Here is a 25,394-nt window from a genome sequence, read left to right on the forward strand (position 1 = left end):
ATTCACTCCTGAGCAATATTTACTTTGTATCTTCTTTAGAAATGTCTGGGGTTTTTTTGTTTTTTTTAAATGTGGCTGACTTGGTTTTGTAATATTATCAGTAGGCGATGGAGGAAGCCTTCCCATTTAAATAAAATCAGTTCTTCCTTTTCTTTTTTTGCCTGCTAAAAAGCTTCTTGGGTTTCTGACAGTTCTTAAGGGAGAAAAAAAGTAACTTCGAAATTTCATTTCATTTTCTTTCATTTGAGCATGATACAGGTTTTGAAATTTAAAACAACTTGGGCCTCCTTTTACTTGAAAAAAAATTAGATCTAGCTATTTATTCCCAGGAGTCTTGTGGCTATTCTGCTAGGTTGCCAGGAGGTTATTGGATTTTCATAGAGACTTTGCCTTCCAGTGTAAATTTGCAAACATGTTGCTTCTTTCTTTGTTTTTGTTTGTATCTGAAAATCAAAAATTATTATGAGTAAAACCAAATTCAGAGGGTTTTATGGTCATCTTTTACATTTCTCATAGATTTTTATGGGTTATTGATTTACAAGCTTGCAGAGAAATTGAGGTCACTTTTTTTAGCAGCTGGAGATGTGGAATAACTATTCCATGAAATCACAAAAATTTTTAAGCTGTATTCACCCAGGTATAAGATAACCTGTAAAGCTCAAAGTTGTTAATGTTTTTATTTATATGCAGCCACCATTTGGCAGTAGTGCATGCCAATTAAAAATAAATTCTCCTCTTTTCTTGAATTCATATGATTGTATTTTCCTCAATAATTTCTGCAGACTGCTACTCACTAATTTTTGAAGGCTGCCTACTCTATCTGTACCTGCGTGGAATCATTTTCTTTTTCATGATAATTTCTCCTCTTCCAAATAATGAGAACTTGGCATTTCAAATGTCAACCTTTAACATGTGGCGTGATTTAGTTTTTCTCGGGATTATAAAGTAACTGTTAAGCTCATCTATTTTTATCCAGGAAAGCATAGGTGCTATTATATTTAGTACAGCCTAAACCAGGAGCCAACAACTTATGAGGGACAAAAACCCCCAGAAAACCTTGGGAGGACTATTTCAAGCCCAAACCTAAAGGGATGGAAAACATGTTAATTAGCATGGCAAGCATGGCAGCTGTCCATTTCATTTACCCTTCATTCTTCATCAGGTGGAGGTTGGCCTGTTGTAACATTTGTACAGAAGACACAAATCAGAGATACAACCACAGAAAATCTTGAAGTATAGTGGCAGCTCTCTTGAAGTTAGTTCTTCATTTCATTTCATGCAATATCACCTGAAGTGGTGATTTGTTCTTGCTGTCACAGAGCACACACACATATACATATACACATACATATATTTTGACAAATTCATTGCATCTCTCACAGGTGCAATTATCGCCCCTCTGAGACATCTTGATGTTAGGATGAGATGGGAAGTCATGTATAGAAGGCCACCTGCCCCATAAAAATCATCCTTCTGCAATCTGCTGCCCTTCAAAATATAAAGTCCTCTGGGAGGGGCCACAGCCTGGAAGAGATTAACCGTAGACAAATGAGAGAAAGAAGAATAAGAAGAAATGTCTGGTTGCCAAGCAAAGCTGAAACTGGAGGAAGATAATAAATTTTGGGAAGGTAAGAACACCAAAGACAAACTTTGAGGAATATCTGTGTGGCTCAGTCATCCCTTTTACTGGATTCCAGGTAGACTGTCAGCCCTCTTGGTCTGCACACCACCAAGGTTGTGGAATCCCTATCTTTCAAGAGAAGCAAATTCCTTGTTAGAAGACTATTAGAGCTTTCTTCCTCCTGCTAAGGATCACACTTCTGCCCTCTGGAGCTCTGTGCAAGAATCCTTCACATATTTGGAATCGTGTCTTAGTGCTGGACAGGGCTATAAACCTCATTTACGAGTCAGCACACCATGATGTCTCAGAGTATGAGGCTCTGGCTAAAATAAAACTGATTTGAATCCCAGCTCTGTCATGAAGTAAGCTGTGTGAATGCACCTTGTTCTAGAATCTCTATAAAGACTGAGTCTTCCCTATCTGTAAAATGGGGTGATAAAGCCTGTTTCTTGCATTGTTTAACACATTAACAAAATAATTTATCTATAGCACTTAGCCAATGCATGGTAAATACTCATTCATTCAATTAATGAGTTTGACAGCTTTATCAATGAGCTAAATGAAGCCCACATGGACAGATTCAAGAACACATTATCTGATGATAGAAAGTTAGTCCCTGTAACCTAAATCTTGTCTCCAGAGTAAACATCCTTGACTCTTTTTAACTTCTCCAATGTATACATTTGCAAGGGCATCCTTGAACTTTCCTCTCACATAGTAACCGAAAAGATAAAACAAATGCCAGGTAGAAAAAGCAGTAAAAGTTTGAGAACCAGGTCACCAGGTCCTTGTCCCAACCCTGTCACTAATTAGCTGTGTGCATTGACAAGGCATACCCCTATCTAAAAATAGCAGTCAAGAAATACCATCAGAAAACAATATACAGTTAGGGATAGGAATACCTATCTTCGTGTAACTAAAGGTAATACAGAGATGAAATATACGATGACAAAAAAGCATCCCAAACTCTATTGAATACATTTACTATTGAATACAGAGGCTAAAGTTCATTAGTAATACCCAGTCGTCCTTATGAAATAATTGCAGGTAATATAGCTATTGACTCCCATGATACCTTTTGGTGATTCATTTTAAATCATCAAGAATAAAACTCTGTGGCATCCTAAAGAGCCTGGAGGCTGCTGAGACCCACACTTGTAACTCTGAGTTTCTATCAGCTGGTGTATCTCTAATGTGCAAGCAGAAAATTATCCAGGGTCTTTAGAACAAGAATATACTTTAAATTCTATTTATAAATTATATATGCTTTGCCATTAAATAACCCAGACCAACCTAAGCACATTATTATTAAGCTCCCATATTAAGAAGCCTTTCATTTAATTTTTGTAAATGCTTCTCTTTGAGATGGGGATGCTAGTTGATAACATACCCTAAATCTATTGCAGGGCCAATGGGCAAACAGTCTTACCTGTGGCCAGTGAGTGATGAATATTTTTGTTAGGATTGCTATGAAGAGAATCTTGATCTAGTTATAGTTTGATATGGTACATTTATTACTTTTGTATTAGAGTCAAATTCTACCTGTCCTTGGAGACAGGAATAAGATGGTAATGGAAAAAGAAAAAGGAAAGTGATATTTAAACTTCCAGGAATTTGCAATCTAATCAGAAGGATGAAAAGTCGCCCTGTGTAGGAGAAAGCATTGGCTTAGGGGATGTGAGCTCTCATCTTGCTTCTATTTTGAATTTTGTAGCCTCAGATGAATCACCAGAACTCACCAAACCTTAGTTGCCTTGGTTATAAATTCCAGTGATTATAAAATAATATCTTAGATCGCTCTGTCTCTTTAGCTTTATGTTGAAGGAACATGGAAATGAAATTTTTGTGTGAAATAGAAATGATTAAAAATTAATGCAGGGTAAATTTTAGTCATTACATGTTGAACTTATTCAGTTAATGGAGGCATCAGTCTGATCGTAACTAGACTGACTAGTAGACAGCAGTATATATACATATAAAAATGCATTTACACACACCCATATGTATATATACACATATATGTCCTAAAATCCCGTTGCACACAAATACACTGCAAAACTAAAGAAAATTAAATACTTTAGGATTTAAAATTATATGTATTATGACAGCTTTTACAAGGAAGGGTTGCAAAGTAGAGAATTCAAAAAAGCCATGTAAAAATCTATTTACCTTAGTACAAGTAACCTGTTTATGCAATCTTTAGTGATTTTCAGACAATGCAAATAAAACTTAAATATCTTGATTTAAACTACATGAAATATTTATTATATAACTTTCACATCACTGTGCTGACAGAGGTAACAACAAAGCTGCCAAATATTCTCTTATATTAGAAAAATGTGGAACTTATAGTGAATGTTGTTTCATAAAAGAACTCCTATAAATCCAGAGTAATACTTCAGCATCAAAATGTTGATCATTAAAGCAGGGCAAACAATGAATTATTATGTATTTTATTCTGACATATCATCATGTTAATAAAATCATCATAAAAATATAAATCCTGGCTATTGCATAAAAATGATACAGTGAGAGTGGGTTTGTAGGAAAGTCTCAAGATAAGATACTTAGGAAAATCTGTTCTTAAAGTGTTATAAATTTCAAGAAAATTGAAATCTTCCAAATTAAACCAATATATATTTACAGGCATTAAGTTTGAAAATTATTGTTCACAAAAAGTTTATTTTTCCATTTTCTAAAAATTTATTGTCATTTAAAACTGCATCATTATTAATGTAATAACAAAGAGCTATATTAGCCACTAAAGACTGAAGGTACTCATCTCAATCATTTACAGCTTGCAAGTTTAGCACTGTTTCTTTTGAATTTAATAATGTTAATTCTGAAAATAAAATAATACAACCATAATATTCAATAGCCAGTAATACTTACCTAGATGGATTTTATGCGGATTAAAGGAAATTGCATATATAAAAGCATTTATCACACTGCCTAATGAAAGGTTGTTTCTTTTATCTCTTAAAATGCCATGTTTTTCTTCACTCTTGTAATAATACGTAAGTCTTAGTAGATAAAAATGGATTGTGAGAGAGATTCCAATTTTCACTTATTGTTAGTGTATTAGGGCAGACTAACTGCTATAACAAACAACCCAAAAATTTCAGTAACTGAAAACAATAAAATTTGATTTCTCACTCATGCTAGTCCAATAGGGCTATTTCTGATTGGTTCTCCTCCAGTCAGCCGCTTGGGAACCCAGAGTGCCTCCAAGGTGTAGCACCATCTTCCTCCACACCCTGGGAGTCCGCTTTCTTCAGGCAGCTGACAGGAAAAGAAAGTAGAGAATCATCCTCCACAGAGTTTTATGGGCCAGGCCTGGAAAAATTTAATATCTCTCTGGCCTTCGTTCCTTTGGCCCACACTCAGCCATAATTTACTGCAAGGGAGTCTAGAAAATGCCCACCACGTACCCAGGAAGTAAAGTTTCAAAAAAAGAAAGTGAAATATTATATTGGACACTCTAATTCTAAATTCTATGAAAGTAAAAAGCAGTGCATCCTTAGAAAAATCACTTAAGCCTCTCCAAACCTCAATGAATTGGGCTGGAAAATTCCTAAGTTTCCTTCCAGATCTAATCTTCTAAGTAAATCAGTTTACTGCAATTACCCTAATATTGAGAGCAATAAAGGAATAATTTGATAATAATCTATAATAATTTGATCACATTTTCTAATTAGAAGTGATAGGATTTCCACATACTGAACCACTATCACCAGGCACAGAGTTAAAAAGTTACAATTTGTCCAAGTCCTCCAGCAAAAAAATAGAAAAAAAAAAATTACATAATCCTATCATCCTGAAAATGTTTGAGGTTTATAGTTTCTGCCAGCTTTACTCTGGTCACCTTGAGTGCTCTTAAAAATTTACCGGGAAGAATCAACCCTCTTGAGTTTAGATGAGGGAGATGAATTCTCTTTCTTTTTTGCTAGTCATCTGTTTCCCTCTGCTTTTATTGCTTTTCCTTTACTCTTGATGGAGTATCTCTCCTCCTCTCTCTCCCATGGTCTCTCTTGTTGTACAATTATCCTGGGCAAGTTGATTTCTAAGGTAGCAAGTGGTTCTTTTTACTTAGCTAAAGTACAAAGAGAAATTATTATAAGTTACTGTTTGTAGAGAAAATGAGCTGCCCACATACACTCTTGGCTTATGTGACTATAATATAAGCTTTAAAACTTGATAAATGTGAGAGTAACAATAGAGAGTTATTAGAACTCCCAGATGTAAACACTTAATTTTAAAGCTTTTTTTTTAGTAGCAGCAGAGAAAGCATAATTAACAACAATGTACATTTAACAACAGGGCACATGGACTGATTGTTTTTCCTATTTTCTGCACACGTGCAACATTTACTGACATCAGAAAAATTCACACATTGGAAAAGAATAATTCAATTTCAGGATATTTATGTCAAATTAAAAGGTATCACTTGAAATGTACCTCCATTTTTAGTACAGCTTATTTTTTACAACCAGCAATTCTTCATCTGATCCCTTCCTTTATTTTCAAAGTCAAGGAAAATATTTGACTGATCATAAAAAGTAAATTGAATTCTATATTTTATATTTTCATGTCTATGATTATTTCAAAATATGCTAGTTTTTAAAAATCCTTATGTATAATTTTTTAATTTTCCCTATTAAATTCTTTATGAAGTAAGTATAAGTCCAACTCTAAATTACCAAATTACTACCATCACAAAATGAAAATCTGATATTTTGTTGTCTAACCCACAATAATCAAAAAATCCCACTATTTTAATAAGATACAGAGGCTAAATTTTTTTCTAGATTGCTTCACTAATGAGTTATTCAATAATGTACCAACAATGCTAAATATACATATATATACATATAATATTACTTTATTCCTTTACAACAGCAATGTGAGACAGTTTAAAGCTTCAGGATTGTCTCTAGAAGAACAACAAAAAATATTAGTACAATAAAACACCGCAAGGATGTTTCAGGATCCGGGGCAAGGGTAATCTGTATTCTCATTTCCCTCTACTTCGTAATATTTCTTCCTGTGGCTATAATAATTTCCTTTCAGAAAGCATCTCCATGGAGAATTCATTTTTTATTTGTAAATTACATACTCGCTGTATTCACTCACCCACTTCCCTACCCATCTTCAGGATGGAGAGCAGAGGCCACAAGAGAACCCATCTCTATTGGTTCTCAGCAGGGAGAGAGGGAGGCCACTCTCCAGCACGTGCCCTCCTGAGTGAAGGCCCAAATGCAGCGCCTTGAGCATTAAGCCAAGAGTACAGATCCTTCAGCGAGCAGATCAAGCTGCCACATGAAAACCACACTTCTGCCACTTGTAAAAAAGCTGGTGTAGGCTCTTGGGCACGAGTCTTACCATCCCCACTGTGAGATGCCTTAGCAAAGATACCCTGCCAGCAGTCACTTAGGCTGCCAACAGTTGGAAAAGAAATGGGGTAGAAAGAGCATTTTCTTCTCTTCTGGCCTGACTAGGATATTGCTAATGTCTTTCTGGAAGCAATCTGGAGGACTAGATACCTTCACTAAATTTTTTGGTACGGAATTTAAAGCAAAATACCCTCCACCAAGATATTCAGAGAGACCATCAGAAAAGCTGCTTGTATATTAGGAACTGTTAAGGGCTGAATCGCATCACCAAAAATTCATATGTTGAACCATGCTCCCCAACGCTGCAGAATGAGATGGTATTTGGAGGCAGGATATTTAAAGATGTAATTAAGTTAAAATGAGGTCATCAGGGTAGGCCCTAATCCAGCATGACTGTGTCCTTATAAGACAAGGAGATTTGGACATACACACACACACACACACACACACACACACACACACAGAGGAATGATCATGTGAAGACACAGAGAGAAGATGGCCAGCTACAAGCCAAGGAGAGAAGCCTTCAGGAAAAAAAAAAAAACACCACCATTGCTGACACCTCCACCTTGGACTTCTAGTCTCCAGAACTGTGAGAAAAATGTCTGTTGTTAATCCATCCAGTCTGTGGTACTTTATTATGGCAGCCCTAGTAAACCAATACAGGAACTAACAGCAGCTGAGAACTGAGGCCTGGAACAGCTTTCCAGTTTAGCACAGCTCTCCCCATGCATACGTGTGACTATGCAGTTGCTTAGTCTGGACAGGACATCCCAGGATTGTTTCCAGCAGTGAGCATACATGTAAGTGCCAAGCTGGAGAAACTATTTCTCCTCCTCAATATGAAGGATTTTTTATTTTTGCTGGAGTATCTGATGCCTAAACACCTTGTTTGAGTTCTTAATCCCCACCTCTAAATTCTAGACTTGCTGCCTGTGTTATCCTCGTTAGGCTTCCAAAGTTGGCATCCAGGCCTCGGCGTCCAGGCCTTGTCATGTACTCACAATCCATCACTAGCTCCGTCTGAGTGCTGGCTCTGGGTTTGGCTTCGCAACTCTATTCTTTGTGACCCTTTCATTTCCTTGAATTTGGCAATGACAGTGTTACAGGCACTGTCATCCTGAAATTTGCTGAATTCCATTCAAAAATTTGCCCACCATAAATTTCTACATAATATTTTAAAGCTAGTCTCAGAGAAAGGAGGATGCTTTGCAGAAAATCCTTGCAAAGCTGCTCTTTTTACAGACAATGTAGATGATTATAGAGGCCATTTGAAGTCACTGAGGAATGGAGTATGCGGTAAACAAGTTCCATTAGAATTCTCAGTTTAAAATCAACTCCATATTGCTTTTAATGTGAATAAAAAACTTATTTATAAAATAGCTTACTGGAAATAATATAAATTGTTGTTTGTCAAATGGTTTTTTCTCTATTGGAAAGTTATCTATTATTTCTCCTTATTGGTTGCTGGCACCCTTGGTTGTCAGGAAAAGTCTTATTCTCACAAATAAATATGAATATTTAATAATATGCTTTTGTACCATTTTCAAAAAAGTGAAATAACTATAAACAGATTTTATTTCAACATTCAAGCCTTGTTAGAAAGAAAATTTGTAAGAAAGGAATAGATTCCTTTTAAAACTTCACATAACTTTCTTTTTGGTCTGTTACAAATAGTAAGGACCTATTTAAAACAGGAAGCTCAGGGTGATGGCAAGACTTTGTCAAGAATGGTACATGAGCAAAAATAATTTAAAGAAATTCTTAAATAGTCAAATCTATCTCAAATGTCTCTTGTGATCTGGAGGAAAGAGAAACTTTGCTGGGAGGAATTTGAGAAAGGTTTTTCTATTCCAAAAGTCTTTCTAAGGCATTGTAAGAAGAAAAAAATGTCTTCTATCTAGTTTGTCATATTATTTATAGAAAATACTTAGATCTATTTCATTTAGTCTTTTAAGAAAATCTCTCTTTGTACAAATTGTTCACCAATGTCTGTTCAAGAGTAAGTTAATTATAATGTTAGATTTAAGAATTTGACTTTTAAGTGAGGAGGGTGGGGCAAGATGGCTGACTAGAGACATCAGTTGCCAGATCATCTCAGAAAGAAGGAAAAGTTTTAGATGAAAAGAATATAGGTCAGGTGTAATTCTGAGGGAGAAGTGCTGGAACAGACCAGAGACTCCACAGGAAGAAGTTGTACAGCAGAACAGAAAGGAGCAAGATATCAGCAGAGATCAACCCCTGGAGAACTGAAGCCCCATAGAAAGGATAGGTGGGGTTTTGTTTCTCCTCCCTCACACCTCTGGCAGACTGCAGGCTTCTGAGCTGCTGGAGAGCTTCTTTACCCTCACAAACCCCAAAACAACTGCTGCCAGTGAACTGAGAGCTTCTTGAAAACAGAGCACCAGGCTGCCAACCCCTTCAGGGTCATTCCCCCTCATCACAGACCCAAGCCAAGACCGTGAGTGCCACACTGCTTCACCACCCATTGTGTGCTTTTTTCCTCCTTAGGGAGCCTCAGCCCTTCAGTTTTCATGTAACTGGTCCCTACACAAACATTTCCCAACTCCTGCCCAGACTGCAGTGGCCATGGGGGACCAATGGGTCCCAGGAGAACTATGTGATTCCCAGAGCTTGGACATTCAGAGTGGGCTGCCTTCCAGGAACAGGGACAAAGAGGACCAGAGTGACAGCTCTCTTCTATTCAAACTCTTCTCATCCCTTCTCCCACCTACTGCTGCCAAATGGTAGTTCCCATATGAATTGGCACAGGTGCCCCAAAGATGGTTTAACTGGGTCTCTCAGGACTGGCTGCTTCCCTTCTGTTAGTGTGCCTACAAAACTGAGGCTTCCACAAAGAGTGGAGTTCATGCCTTTCTTCCTAAAGATTCCACAATGGACCAAGGGGTGCTCGGACTATGAGCTCCCTGCCTGCTGGCCCTCCATGGTACTGCTTGCCAGGCTGCTCCAGCAGAGCACGGCATACCTTAAAGTGGAGGAACATTAAACCTGTCTGAGCAATCCGTGGGGAACTTGGGATCAGCATGATTCTCACTGGTATGGTCAAGGGTTAAACTTGGTGGACCGGGGGATAGGCCAACAGGGTGGATCGCATACTCTCAGGACTCAATTGTGTTGCTCAGGGGAATGGAGGAGAGATTAACAAACTAATCTCAGGAGGAAAGGGAGCCCAAATGGGCAGAACTAAAAGGAGAGTGCAGTATGGGTCCACAGCACATTTGTGTAACACCCCTTCCCCACACACAGGAAAGTCTCACTTTCAGTCTGGGGCAGGATCCTGGGCTGGGAAGCTCCCAGTCTGCGGTACCATTGCTGGTGAGCTCACTTAGTCTGGGCTGCTGCTTGTAACCAGGCACTGGAAGGAGATACATGGGGCAAGGGAAGAGGGAGAAGAGCAAAACCCCACTCCTGCCAAAAGACTGTGAATCCCAGATTGCCCCGCCCAATAAGCAGACTTTCTGGCTACATGGGTCTGCTTCAGCCCCTCCTTGGTGGTTTTCCCCAGTAGCCTGGGAGCTGACCCTTGACCTCTGCTGAGACAGCTTTTGTGCCTGCCTTTGTGGAGCCTGAGGGCAGGCTCACCTAACCTGGCCCCATCCAGCCTCACTCCTCCACCCATCTCAGCCATGGAGAAAAAGGAGACTGCTGGGAGCTCCAGGTTCCCACCCACCACCTGGGGCATCCAAGTGCTTTTCCTGACCAAATAGAGCCAGGCAACAGGTTCCAAAAATTACCACTGCAGCACTCTTCTTTCTGCAACTGCCACCTACTGGCAGGGAAGAATATTTGCATAGCACTTTACAGCTTCTACTGACTCAATAATACAGAGTGTGGCTGATTCTTACCCACAAGAGCCACCTACTGTCTCAGAGATTAAACTGGGTGCCCCAATATATTTCCCACTGTTAAAAAGATGACAGGGTTGGAGAAGGAGAAAGGATTTCAAAGACCTCCAACTCCCCTTGTCAACAAGAGATAGGAATTCTCCCCACATACATAGTACACCACTGGTATAGCATACAAATAACTAGCAACAGAGAAAACCACCACACTAAGGATATTTATAAGCAACGTGTCCATTCAGAGCCTAGACTCCCAGCAAAGTACCCACAAGCAAAGCCAAAGGTCCTTAGCCAACATATGCTACAGATAGATACTTATACAGATAGATAGAGTGAGGAGAAGGGGAAAAAGGCCCATCTAAACAAAAGAAAATCTAAAAGCAAGAAGCAACAGCAGTGCACAGCAGCTAAAGATGAGAAGGAATCAGTGCAAGAACCCAGAAGTATAAAAACTCAGAGTGAAAGGACACCCTGAAAGGAACGTATCAGCTCTCTAGCAATGGATCCCAACCAAAATGAAAATACTGGAATGACATATAAAGAATACCAAATATGGATCATAAGGAAGCTCAATGAGATCCAAGAGAAAATGAAAACCAATTCAAAGAAACCATAAAAACAATTCAGGAAGTTAATAAAAATTTACTAAAAAGATACATACATAAATATCACCAAATCGAACTTCTGGAAATGGAAAAATTCATTTAGGGAAATATACAACACAGTGGAAAGTTTTAAGAATAGACTCAACCAAGCAGAAGAAAGACTTTTTTATATTAACCCAATCAGTAAAAAATAAAAACGCAAGAAGAACAAAGTTTACAAGAAATATAAGATTATGTTAAATGGCCAAATATAAGAATCATAGGCATCTATGAGGATAAAGAAGCAAAAGCAAAAGGTCTGGAAAACCTATTTGAGAAATAATTGAAGAAAACTTTCATGGTCTTGCTTGAGATTTAGACATCCACATACAAGAATCTCAATAAATAGCTGGAAGATTCATTTCAAAAAGGGTATCACCCTTTTTGGGCATGTAGTCATCAGACTGGACAAAGTCAACACAAAGGAGGAACCCCTATAAGTTGTGAGGCAAAAACATCAAGTAACTTACAAAGGAAAATCCACCAGACTAAAAGCAGACTCCTCAAGAGAAATCTTACAGGCCAGAAAGGAATAGAGTCCTGTTATTAGTTTTCCTAAACATAATAACTGCCAGGCGAGAATTTTTAATCCTGCAAAATTAAGTTTCTTAAATGATGGAGAAAATAAAGTCTTTCTCAGATAAGCAAACACTAATGCAATTTGTCATTACTAGACCTGCATTACAGGAAATACTCAAAAGTGCATTATACGTGCAATCACACATATGGATGAAAAAAATACAACCCAAATATTTGCTGTTTCTAAGAAACACATCTAAACCACAAGTACTCACAGGGACTCAAAGTAATGGGATGGAAAAAAATATTCCATACTAATGGAAACCAAAAGCGAGCAGTTGTAGCCAATCTCATATCAGATAAAATTGACTTTAAATTAATGGCTAAAAAAGACAAAGATGATCATTATATGGTAGCAAATGGAGAAATTAAATAAGAAATCATAACAACCTTAAATATATATGCACCTAACACAGGCACTTCCAGACTCATAAAGCAAATTCTTTTAGATCTAACCAAAGAAATAAACAATAGAATTTTAATTGCCAGGGACTTCAACACTCCATGAACAGAACTGGACAGATCATCAATACACAAAAGGAATAAAGACACATTGGACTTGAACAGGTCTCTAAAACAAATGGATCTAACAGACACTTACAGAAATAACAACTGAATATACATTTTTCTCATCAGCACATGGGACATTTTCCAGGATTGATCATATCTTAAGCCACAAAACAAGTCTCAGCAAATTCAAAAATATCAAAATCATACCATGTATCTCCTCAGACCCCACTGTAATAAAACTATAAATCAATTCTAAGAGAAACACTCAACTCTATATGAAGTCATAGAAATTAAACAATCTACTGCTGAATGATCCTTGATTTAATGATGAAATTAAGATGAAAATCAAAAGATTCCTCAAGTAGAATGACAAAAGGGACACAGGCTTTCAAAAATCTGTGGGATAGAGTAAATGAAGACCTAAAGGACAGTTCATAGCCTTAAATGCCTACATCCAAAAGATAGAAAGATCTACAAATTAACTACCTAATGTCACATTTCAAGGAACTAGAAAAAGAACACACCAAACCCAATACAGTAGAAGAAAAGGGATAACAAAGCATAAAGCAGAACTAAATGAAATGGAAACCAAAAAAACCCAAAAAAATACAAAAGATCAATGAAAAAAGAAAATTCTTTGAAGAAATAGACAAAATTGATAGATCATTAGCCAGATTACCCAGAAATATAAAAGAAAAGATTCAAATAACTTCAATCAAAATTGAAAAAGGAAACATTATAACTGATATTACAGAAATACAAAATAGTATCCATGAACACTATGAAAACCTTCACATAAACAAACTAGAAAAACTAGAGGAAATGGTTAAATTCTTGGAAACACACAACCTCCCAAGCCTGAATCTGGAAGAGATAGAATTCCTGAACTGGCCAATAATAAGCAGTGAGACTAAAGCAATAATAAAACAATCTCCCCAAAAAACAAAAACAAACAAAAAGACCTGCACTGGACAGATTCACAGCCAAATTCTACTGTACCTACAATGAAGAACTGGTACCTATTCTACAGAAAGTATTCCATAACATCAAGCAGGAGGAAATCCTCCCTAACTCATTCTATGGAGCCAGTATCACCCTAATACCAAATCCAGGAAAGGACACAACAACAAAAATAAAGAAAACTACAGACCAGTATCCTTTATTAATATGAATGCAAAGGTCCTCAACAAAATACTAACAAACGGAATTCAACACACTTCAAAAAGATAATCCACCATGATGAAATGGATTTGATCCAAGGGATACAAGGATGGTTTAACATATGAAATCAATAAGTGTGATTCACCACATAAACAGGAACAAAAACAAAAACCATATGATCATCTCAATAGATGTAGAAAAAACGTTTGACAAAATCCAGCACACTATCATGGTAAAAAAAAAAAAAAAAAAAAAAAAAAAAAAAAAAAAACCTGTCAACAAATGAGGCATAGAAGGAACATAACTCTAAATTATAAAAATCAAATATGAATATGACAAACCAACAACCAAAATTATACTGAATGGGGAAACATTGAAAGCATTCCTCCTCAGAACTGACACAAGACAGGGTGCCCACTGTCACCACTTCTAATCAACACAGTACTGAAAGTCCTAGACAGAACAATCAGCCAAGAGGAAGAAATAAAGGGCATCAAAATTAGAAAAGAGGACCTTAAACAATCCCTGTTGGCTGACAATATAATCTTATATCTAGAAAACTCTAAAGACTCCACCAAAAGATTCCTGGAATAGATAAATAAATTCAACAAAATCTCAGGTTCCAAAATCAATGTACAACAAATCAGTAGCATTTCTATATACTAATAACAGACAAGTGGAGAGTCAAATCAAGGACTCAATACCATCCATAATAGCGACAAAGAAAATACAATACCTAGGAATACAGTTAACCGGGGAGGTGAAAGATCTCTACAAGGAGAACTATAAAACACTGATGAAAGGAATCGTATATGACACAAAGAAATAGAAAAACATCCCATTCTCATGGACTGGAAGAATCAACATTATTAAAATTTCCATAACATCCAAAGTGACTTACAGATTCAGTGCAATCCCCATCAAAATACCAGTATCATATTTCATAGATCTAGAAAAAAATAATACTATACTTCATTTGAAATGAAAAAAGAGCACAAATAGCCAAAGCAATTTTAAGCAAGAAGAACAAATCTGAAGGCATCATATTACTTGATTCAAATTATACCACAAAGCTATAGTAATCAAAATAGCATGGTACTGATAAAAATAGAGACATAAACCAATGGAACAGAACAGAGAACCCAGAAATAAAATCATCAGCCTATAACCAACTGATCTTCAATGAAGAAGGCAACAACATACAATGGGGAAAGGAAGCCCTATTCAATAAACGGTGTTGGGAATATTCGATAGCCATATGCAGAAGAATGAAACCTGACCCCTAGCTCTAGCCATATACAAAAATTATTTCAAGATGGATTAAAGACTTAAATATAATACATAAAATCATAAAAGTTCTAGAGGAAAACATAGGAAAAACTCTTCTAGGCATTGTCCTAGGCAAAGAATTTATGACTAAGACCCCAAAGGCAAACATAGCAACAACAAAAATAAATAAATAGGACTTAATTAAATTAAAAAGTTTCTACACAGCAAGGGAAATAATCAACCGAGTGAACAGACAACATACAGAATGTGAGAAAATATTTGCAAGCTATACATCTGACAAAGGATTAATACCCAGAATCTACAAAGAACTCAAACAAATCAGCAAGAAAAAAACAAACAACTACATCAAAAAGTGAGCAAAAGACATGAACAATAGTTTCAAAAAAATAGTTTCAAAAAATAGTTTCAAAAGAAGATAGTCAAATGGCCAACAAACATATGAAAATTGTCAACATCACTAATCATCAGGAAAAACAAATTGTAACTACAATGAGATAGCACACTATCCCTATCAGAATGGCCATTATTAAAAAGTGAAAAAACAGTTTTCCCAGCACCATTAATGGAATAAGGAATCTTTTCCCCAGCATATGTTTTTGTCTGCTTTTTAAAAGATTAGATAGCTATATGAGGATGGTTTTATATCTGGGTTCTCTGTTCTGTTCCACTGGTCAATGTCCCTGTTCTTGTGCCAGTTCCAAGATGCTTTAATTGCTATAGTCTTGTAGTATAGCTTGAAGTCTGGTAAATTGATACATCCCATTTTGTTTTTATTGCCTAGGATTGCTTTTGCTATACAGGGTCTATTCTTGTTCCATATGAAGTGTAAAATTATTTGACAAAGCAGACAAAAACATATGCTGTGGAAAAGAATCCTTATTCAATAAATGGTTCTGGGAAAACTGGATAGCCACATGTAGAAGACTGAAACAGGACCCACACCTTTCATCTCTCATAAAAATCAACTCACGCTGGGTAACAGACTTGAACCTTAGGTGTGAAACTATTAGAATTCTAGAGGAAGACATTGGAAATATTCTTCTAGACATTGACTTAGGCAAAGAATTTATGAAGAAGACCCCAAAGGCAATCACAGCAACAACAAAAATAAATAAATGGGACCTGATCAAATTAAATAGCTTCTTCACAGCCAAAGAAACTGTTATGAGAGCAAACAGATTTTCTCCTACAGAATAGGAGAAAATTTTCACAAGCTACACATCTGATAAAGGGCTGATAACTATAATCTATTTAGAAGTCAGGAAAATCGCAAGAAAAAAATCAAACAACCCTATCAAAAAGTGGGCAAAGGACATGAACAGAAACTTTTCAAAAGAACACAGAATAATGGCCAAAAAACACATGGAAAAATGCTCAACCTCTCTAATCATTATGGAAATGCAAATCAAAACCACAATGAGATATCACTTATCTCCAGTGAAAATGGCCTTTATCAAAAAGTCCCAAAACAATAAATGTTGGTGTGGATGCAGAGAGATAGGAACACTCCTACACTGCTGGTGGGACTGCAAACTAGTTCAACCTTTCCACTGTTGTGGAAAGCAATATGGAGATAACTTAAAGCAATACAAGTCTATTTACCATTTGATCCAGCAATCCCATTACTTGGCATCTACCCAAAAGAACAAAAGAGATTCTATAAAAAAGACATCTGCACTTGAATGTTTATAGCAGCACAATTCACAATTGCAAAGATGTGGAAACAACCCAAGTGCCTATCAATACATGAGTGGATTAATAAAATGTGGTATATGTATACCATGGAGTACTATTCAGCTATAAGAAACAATGGTGATATAGCACCTCTTGTATATTCCTGGATAGAGCTGGAACCCATTATATTAAGTGAAGTATCCCAAGAATGGAAAAATAAGCACCACATGTACTCACCAGCAAATTGGTATTAACTGATCAACATCTAAGTGGACATATAGGAATAACATTTATCAGTCATCAGGCAGATGGAAGGGGGGTGGAGGGGATGGGTACATAAATAATGAGTGTGATGCACACCATCTGGGGGATGGACACGCTTGAAGCTCTGACTCTGGGGGGAAAAGGGAGGGAAGGCAACATATGTAACCTAAACATTTGTAACCCATAATATGCTGAAATTTATAAAAACGTCAAAAAACAATAGATGCTGGTGTGTATACAGAGGAAAAGGAACACTTTTAGGCTATTGGTGGGACTGTAAATTAGTGCAACCTCTATGGAAAACAGTATGGAGATTCCTCAAAGAAATAAATGTAGAGCTACAATTCAATCCAACAATCCCACTGCTGGGTATCTACCAAAAGGAAATGAAGTCATTTTGTCAAAAAGACACCTGCACTCAAATGTTTATTGCAGCATAATTCATGATTGTAGAGGTGTGTACTCAACCTATCTGCCCATTAATGCATGAATGGATAAAGAAAATGTGATAGATAGATAGATAGATAGATAGATAGATAGATAGATAGATAGATAGATAACCATACAGTATTATACTACCCAGCCATTAAAAGGAATGAAATAATGTCATTTGCAGCAAAATGGATGGAACTGGAGACCATTATCCTAAGTATGTCAGGAATGGAAAAGCAAACACCATATGTTCTCACTAATAAGTGGGAGCTAATAGATGGATATACACAGGTACAAGTTGAGATAAAGGACATGAGACACCAAGAAAGGGTGGGAGAGAGTGGAATACAATGAGCACTATTCTGATGATGGTCACACCAAAAGCCCTGACTTAAGCATTATGCTAGGTATCCATATCAGAAGAACATTTGTATCCCCTTAATATTTTGAAATTTAAAAATAACAAAAATTTTTTAAAGAATTTGACTTTTAAAATCTAGTAAAAAAATGACACATTAGAAAGTAGAGTTTTTATTTTTATCTTAAAACAAGCTCAGTTTAGACGTGCCTGTTTACAAACTTTCTTCATTTAATTGGTTTTCCTAATATGAAATAGTATTTCCAGAACTAATTAAAATTTTGTTCTAATGAATATTCAAGACCAAAATATGTTATCTTCACAGTACAGTATATAGATTTTTAAATCATCCATAAAGGTAATTATATTTTTTACATTCTTAAAAAGTCATATATTGTTATTGATGCCAAATGGGTTGTTTCCTCTCAGGCCATGATTGAAGAAGCCATCACCAGAGCTGAATCTTTCTCAGTTATGTACACACCATTTGCAACAAAAATAAGAGCTGATAAAATAGAAAAAGTAAAAGAAGTTTTCACAAAAACTCACCCTGCATATGCTGAGTACATCTACACCGGTAAGATTTAATATCTTCAAGTTATCAGCTGACACTTTATTTCTACTAAAACAAATATAGGGACTTTCTGGGTTTTTTTATTGTTTCTGTTTTTAAAAGTATGCTGTTTTAAGTTGATGAGTTGAAATGGGAAGTTATTTGTAAGGTTTTAAGTAGGGCTAGCATTATAGGTCTAGCACAATATTTGTTGTACCTTCATGTTTCTATATTTTAAGAGAAGGGGGTAAACCCTAGAAACTCTGAGGCTTAAGAAATGAAGGAATGACCTTTGGTAAAATGTTGCCTTCCCCTATATCTTTCATCAGTAAAATAAGTGATTATAGTATTTTCCTGATGATGGATTTTTTTCTCAATGCCTTCTATTTCTACCTTTCTGCCACCATCTCACACTTCAAATCTCCCTCTTTCCTTATGTTCTTAAATTGCTGGTATCTAAATGAAATCTGGATAGCCAAGGGTCTCATAGATGAAATGACACTGGTATTATCCTTTTTTCTCTTTTTGTCTTTGGAAGTCATTTGCTTTTATTCATTCATTCAAAAAATATGTTTTACTATCCACTACATGTCAAGTGTTATTTTGGATTAAGAGGAGGATATTTTGTTCTTAATAGCCACTCAACAATAACTACCATGTTAAGCAAAATTTCTAAATGCACACACCTTATATCACATCCTCCTATTAAGTCCTCTTCATTGCTTTTTTGGAGCTTTGGGGATGAGGCACTGGTTTATAAAATTAATGTACTCCATTATTGATCACTTTTTTTCAGCATATAATGGATGTACAAATGTTTAGGCTACATGTGTTGCCTTTCACCCCTTCCCCCACCACCACCCCCCTCTGCCACCCAGAGTCAGAGCTTCAAGCGTGTCCATCTCCCAGATGGTGCGCATCACACTCACTATGTATGTATATACCCATCCCCTCCTCTCCCCTCCCATCTGCTGATGCCGGATAAATGTTACTCCTATATGTCCACTTAGGTGTTGATCACTTTTAAAGTACTAAACACTCTACATTCATTATCTCTTGTCCTTCTCATAATTAAGAAGTAAGGTGATTCCCATTTAGGAACAAGAAAACAATAACCAGAGAAGATAAATACCTTTGCCCAAAATTCACAGTAAATTAGTGGTGGCAGGATTTGAATTCATGAACTTATCATTGAGCTACACTATTTCCATTACACTTAGGTCCTGTGGATTCCTTATTTTTCTCCACAATGCCTCAAGCTCTTCAGAGGAAAGATATTAAGTAAATCCAGCTAGCGATGATCGAATAGTAAATCCCTAAGGGACAATGGAAATTCAAGGGCAGAGAAAGTGAGAAGAAAGAGCAATACATGCTGTAAGGATCATTCATGATGATTTGCTTAGTTTGGGCATTTCATAAGGAAGTAGGTAAAAATATCTCAGAACTCACACTTTTTGCTAATTATTATAAATTGTTCATTATTTTTATGGATATTTAAGGGAATGTTTTTTTGGGGTGGCACTTGTAGCATGTAAAAGTCATACATACCTATTTAGCATCATGGAAAAATGAGCAGATTCAGCTGCTTCCATTTCTGTTCTCAGACCCATTGGTAATGAAGAGAGAGTTACTGACGAGGTCACCAGTTGGCCAATTCTTCTTCTGGTGGAATAAGTTTAGTTACATTTTACCTACTTCATAGAGAAGTCAGGAAGATTAATTCTTAGGAAGCACTATTATGCCACTGAGAGTTTAAAAACAATAATAACATTAATGAACCAGACTCATGTCCCATGTAACTGCATCAAATCTGTTATCAAGATAAATTATGATCTGTTGGCAAGACAATTCATGCTAAAGGATCTTATACTTTAGAATAGAAGATAATTATGTTACTCATGATTGTTTCCATTATTTTATAATTACTAATTTCTAGAGAGTGACAGTGTTACATGAAAACCTAGAGAGGAAAGACAGGACTTCTGGAAGTGAACTGGTGAGGTAGAGAAAGGAATCTAGAATTTAAATTTAGTTGAGACTGATATGGTTCTTTGCTCTGTGGAACTTGTGCTTTGGGATAACAAGGCTGTTGCATTGGTGACACTATTTGCCTTTGTTGCAAGTGATTAAAAGGTTGTACCCAAAGCCATTGCTAAGATATCGGTGAAATAACTATTGGTAGTTGTATGTGCACACCTGTAGAGGTATAGTTTCTTTTTCCCCCAAGCAATTCCAAGGTGAGTGAGGGCAGAGAACATGGGAAGAGGGGGAAGATCAAGTGTTAATTTTAGCATCTAGACTTCTCTACCAGCAGGTGCAGAGAGGCGATTAGAGCAGGCATAAGTAGCCAAGGTCATAGCAAGAAAGTGAGTAACACAGAGAGAGATACGGCCTGGAAGAGTAGCTACTTTGTTTTCTTGGCACTTCCCAGAAAGCAGATTCCTCCTTTTATCAGCCTTGTAGATAGAATTTAAGAAGCTTCTATCCTGTCAAAAAAAAGTATTCAATTACTTATTTCAACTAATATTCACACAACCAGTGTAACTGGACAACCACATGGCAGATGTGTGCAAACATAAGACTCTATACTTTTTACCTACCTATTTTCTTTGTTCTGCCCAGAGCCAGAAACATTCTGTCCAATTGCAGGGCAGTTAGTACCATCCAATCATTTCTGAAACATATTTTTTCATCACAAACTATCTAATCACATTGACCAGTTTCCTTATGCTTTTCATGGGTTTTTCCTCTTCTTGTGATCTGATTTCAACTTTCATAGAGCTCGAGCATACCCAGTGTCCAAAGCAGTCAGTGCACATGTGAGGCAGGAGTTCTCTTTTCATTCTGGAGCAGGAGGTACAGTTGCTGATCCCATGGCTAGTGCCACTTGCGATAAGTTCTAGTGGCTTGAGCAGGACCTGATGGGCTCATTTACGTGGCACATTACATGAACCAAGGCACCTATGGGGGTTCCCCATGCTATCTCTTGCTTAGCTTCTTCTCCACGTGTACACCAATCACCCCCACACCCCAGTTGGCCCAACCTAGAGCCAGTCTTGGAGATTCCCTCTTCCTGCTGGAATGCTGACTATAAGCCCAGCCATTTGATGAGTTTTACTCTAGAAATCCCCTCCACTCCCCCAGAAGACTGGAAGTAGTTGCAGCCTCTTCTCCAGTTTGCTATGTCACACTGCCATTTCTCCCTTTCTCCGTGCTTCAGCATCCCAGGATCCTTAGAACAAGAAAAGGATCTACAATGGAGATGGGTGCTTTGTTCATCTATTCATTTATTCAGCAATCATTTATTGAGCAGATGTATTCTGAACACTATGCTAGGTGATGCTGAGAATACACCTGCTCCTAAGGAAGCATCTGATTTTTGTAACTTATATATCACGGTGAATGTTGGGCTATATTTTTCTTCTCTCCTAGAGAATATTTTCAACTAAAACCAAAGCTCTAATTGTGGAATGGAAGGCTGACTCAAATTTAAGGAATGATGGAGGAAACAACAGATGAAGGGCAGTTTGGAAATAGAGGTTCTTACCACTGAATGGAGCAAAGACTTGTTAGTTGTTTACCAAACCTCTTCTCTTTTTCCCTCAGCCACATACCTAGAATCCACTTCCAGCCTACCTTACAGTTAGGAAAGGTTCTGTGACTGAGTGTAATGGCCAGTGGAATGTGGACAGAAATAATATATGCCATTTCCAGACCTAACCTATAAAACCCATCCATGCAGAACTCTTTTTTCCCCATCCACTGGCTGAGAGGACCATGGACTAAAGGAGTCACAAGACAAAAGAAGCTGGATTCCTGAATGACCATGTGTAAGGTCACCCACTAAATACCCACATGAACAAAAACCATAACTCTCTTGCTGTAGACCACTGAGATTTAAGAGTTCTTCATTAAATCTGGTGTCTTTCTTCTAATACATTTAGCTGCCTTATATCATAACAAGTAGGCAGCTTCTTACTTCATCTACAGTGTGAACAAATTTTTGCTAACTCCATGATTGGATAAACACTCCTCTGTATACAATCAACTTCATCCTCAAAATCACTCAGAGTTTGTAGATATGTGTATATTCTACCTCACACTCACTCACCCTTCTACAGATAACTATCAGTAGATGCTCTCATAAGCATGTGCTCATACCACCCACAGAAAGATACTATTTCAGGAAAGATACTGATGCTCCATGGGAGAGAAAACACAATTATGAAGTTTTCACTGCAGCAAGAGAAATGGAGGCTAAAATGTCAGAATTTCTAAATTGTAGCATTCATCTAAATAAACAATCAACAGACGAAGGTCATACAATCTGTACCTTGAAGATCTTGGATGAGTAGTATACCTATCAAAGTTTTGCTGGAGAAGTAGTTATTATCATTAAAACTTGGAGACTAACACATTTAATTCTCCCAGTGGAGGCTGGCAAACAAACTTCCAACTCAGAAACTCTGCCCAATTCTAAGTCACCTTCATCAAGCTTACACAGTGTTGAGTTCATTACTTCCTGGTCACGTGATAGTGCAGTGAGCCCAGCAAAAGCTGGCGGAGGTGCTGGTGATGAGCAGGGAGAGTATTCACGATGGAGATCCTCCAGGCAGTGTCTCGTCTCTAGCCAGCCCCCAATTCACAGCACCCTTGTCAGGGATTTCCACATGAAAAACAGATGCAAAGGGGAAAAATTATAAAATTAACTCACTTTGAAAAGTATTCAAGTCTAAATATTTTTAGATTTTTTTATTGAATAAACCAACTAAATTTGAAATTCATTTTATAGTGATTTATCTTAAGAAGACCCATTCACCTTCAGTGGTAGGAGCAGGATTATATTGCCCTTATAATTTCTATAAACCTGAAGAGGGTAGGTTAAAATTCAAATCTGCCTTGTAGGATAATCAGGCTTATACCTGCTCAGGAACTTACTGTGCATCCTTTTCTGCCTCAGGGATATGGTAATACCCACCAAATCTTCAATTCATATTATAATAGCATAATATTATATTATGCTTCATGGAGAAAAAAATTACTGATTTTTTTTTTTTTTGTAATGTAGCTATCCATTTTTCTTATTTAAGGAAAAATCCAGTTTGATTCATGCACAGTAGTCAGGGTATATAAAACAAACAATAATTTACCAGCCCCAGAATTATTATGTTTTCATTTATAACGATTTTGCTTGAGATTTTTATTCATATATTCCAATGAAATAATGCAACTCTGCATAGTTCTTATTCTTGCATGGTTGTATTTTAATAATAATAAAGTAATACAATAAGCATATCCTGTCTCCTCTTGATGAAAATATCAAGATTTATTTGCTAAATAAATAAATATTCAGTAATGGATCTGTGGTTAGTAATGTTTAATAGAAAAGTTTTCTGGATCAGATATCAATTACTTTAACATTTAGGTGGATAGAGTCATATTTTGTCTTTCCAATGCAATTTAAATCCCAAGAGTAAATATGTATGTTCATAGGAATAATGTATGGTTTTAAAACAGACCTTTAAAAATTGCTTTTCACTGAAATTTATAACCTCGTTCTTGTTTAGTCATCATTTACCAGTAAGGATAATACATTGTTATGTTCCCTAAAACATGAAGTTAAAATTTCTCATTGTAGTCTTTCTTCTTTAAATTATTATAATTTTATCATGATCAAGAGTTTTCAAGATAAGACTATTTTCCTCTTTGTAACTAGCTTTTCAAATAGAAAAAAAGTTATAAAATTAAAGAGCCTGCATCCTCAATATTTATGAAAGTGCTACCGCCAGGTTTGTTATAAAGAAGGTAAATCATCTCATATTGAAACCACAAAATTCTTCTTAGAATCAGAAAATCAGTTCTAAAATAAAGAAATCCCTCACATAGGGGGCTCGATGCTCTGTTCTTAATATATTAAAATGTTGGTCTTTCCAATGGAAAGTGTGGTGTTCTGGCATTGCTCTACCTAGTGGAAGTAAACACTTCTCCATTAGCAGTTCACTTGTCCTTTACAGTGGCACTGTTGGCCTCTGGTCTCCATCATCCACTGCAACTGAGCCTACCTGGAACTATAAAGCCTCCTGCTTAGTATGTTTTCTTGTGGGATATGACTGAAGAAGGCAGGCAGCATTGCATTTAAAGAAACACCAGTCAACAATCCAAAAATAAATGGAAGCACTATAAATTGTTACTACAGTGTCTCAAGAAAAGACAATGAGTTGGGGCAGGATGGGGCAGGATGGGAGCAGTCAGAATGGACATGGCAGGAAGCAGACAGGTAGTACTGGTGTTGGTCTTAGTCTTTTTGTGTTGCTATAAAGGAACACCCAAAGCTGGGTAATTTATGAAGAAAAGAGGTTTATTTGGCTCACAGTTCTGCAGACTGGATGATGGCGCATCTGATGAAAGCCTTGGGCTGCTTCCACCCATGAGCAAAGGTGAAGGGGAGCTGGCATGTGCTGAAATCACACACAAAGATAGGAAGCAAGGAAGAGAGGGAGGTGCAGGCTCTTTTAATAACAACCAATTCTTTTGGGAACCAATAGAGCAAGAACTCACTCACCGTCACCCCCAATTAATCTATTCATGAGGGATCCACCCCAATGACCCACACACAGCCCATTAGACCCCAACATTGAGAATTAAATTTTGACATGAGATTTGGAGGAAGACAACATACAAACTATAGCAGTATATACCACCATGCTCAGCAAACTTTATAAAATGTACACATACATAAACACAAACACTCAAAGCTTCCTTTCCTACTCTAAATTCTCCAGATACACTTCCCAGATTTATTCCCTCATGCATCAATGAGTCCCTTCCAGTGTCAATCTGGGTAGTATTACCAGTTTCTCAAATTACCAGTTCCTCTTACCCAGGAACCCCAATCTGTATAAGAAAGCCTCATGACCTTTCCTGAGCAAGCAGAAATCATCTTAGCAGGTGAGAAAGTAGTGAGGTAAATATTCAAACGTTAACACTATTCTTCCTGAATCACTTACTTAAGCTGGCTGTCTAATCTAGCCTGTCTATAATATTATAGTTAA

At 36.8% G+C, this 25,394-nt stretch overlaps 1 protein-coding gene across 2 annotated transcripts in view; it reads left to right on the top strand.

The window, feature by feature from the left end:
- Positions 1 to 25,394, top strand: part of SPATA16 (spermatogenesis associated 16) — a 263,568-nt gene that overhangs the window by 169,524 nt on the left and 68,650 nt on the right. For both annotated transcript variants that reach the window (XM_012736408.3, XM_012736409.3), the window contains exon 6: positions 18,219 to 18,366. In XM_012736408.3, coding sequence (XP_012591862.1) covers positions 18,219 to 18,366 — 148 coding nt within the window. The remainder of the gene's footprint in view (positions 1 to 18,218; positions 18,367 to 25,394) is intronic.

The sequence above is a fragment of the Microcebus murinus genome, chromosome 1, assembly GCF_040939455.1.
Source record: "Microcebus murinus isolate Inina chromosome 1, M.murinus_Inina_mat1.0, whole genome shotgun sequence".
Classification (NCBI taxonomy): domain Eukaryota; kingdom Metazoa; phylum Chordata; class Mammalia; order Primates; family Cheirogaleidae; genus Microcebus; species Microcebus murinus.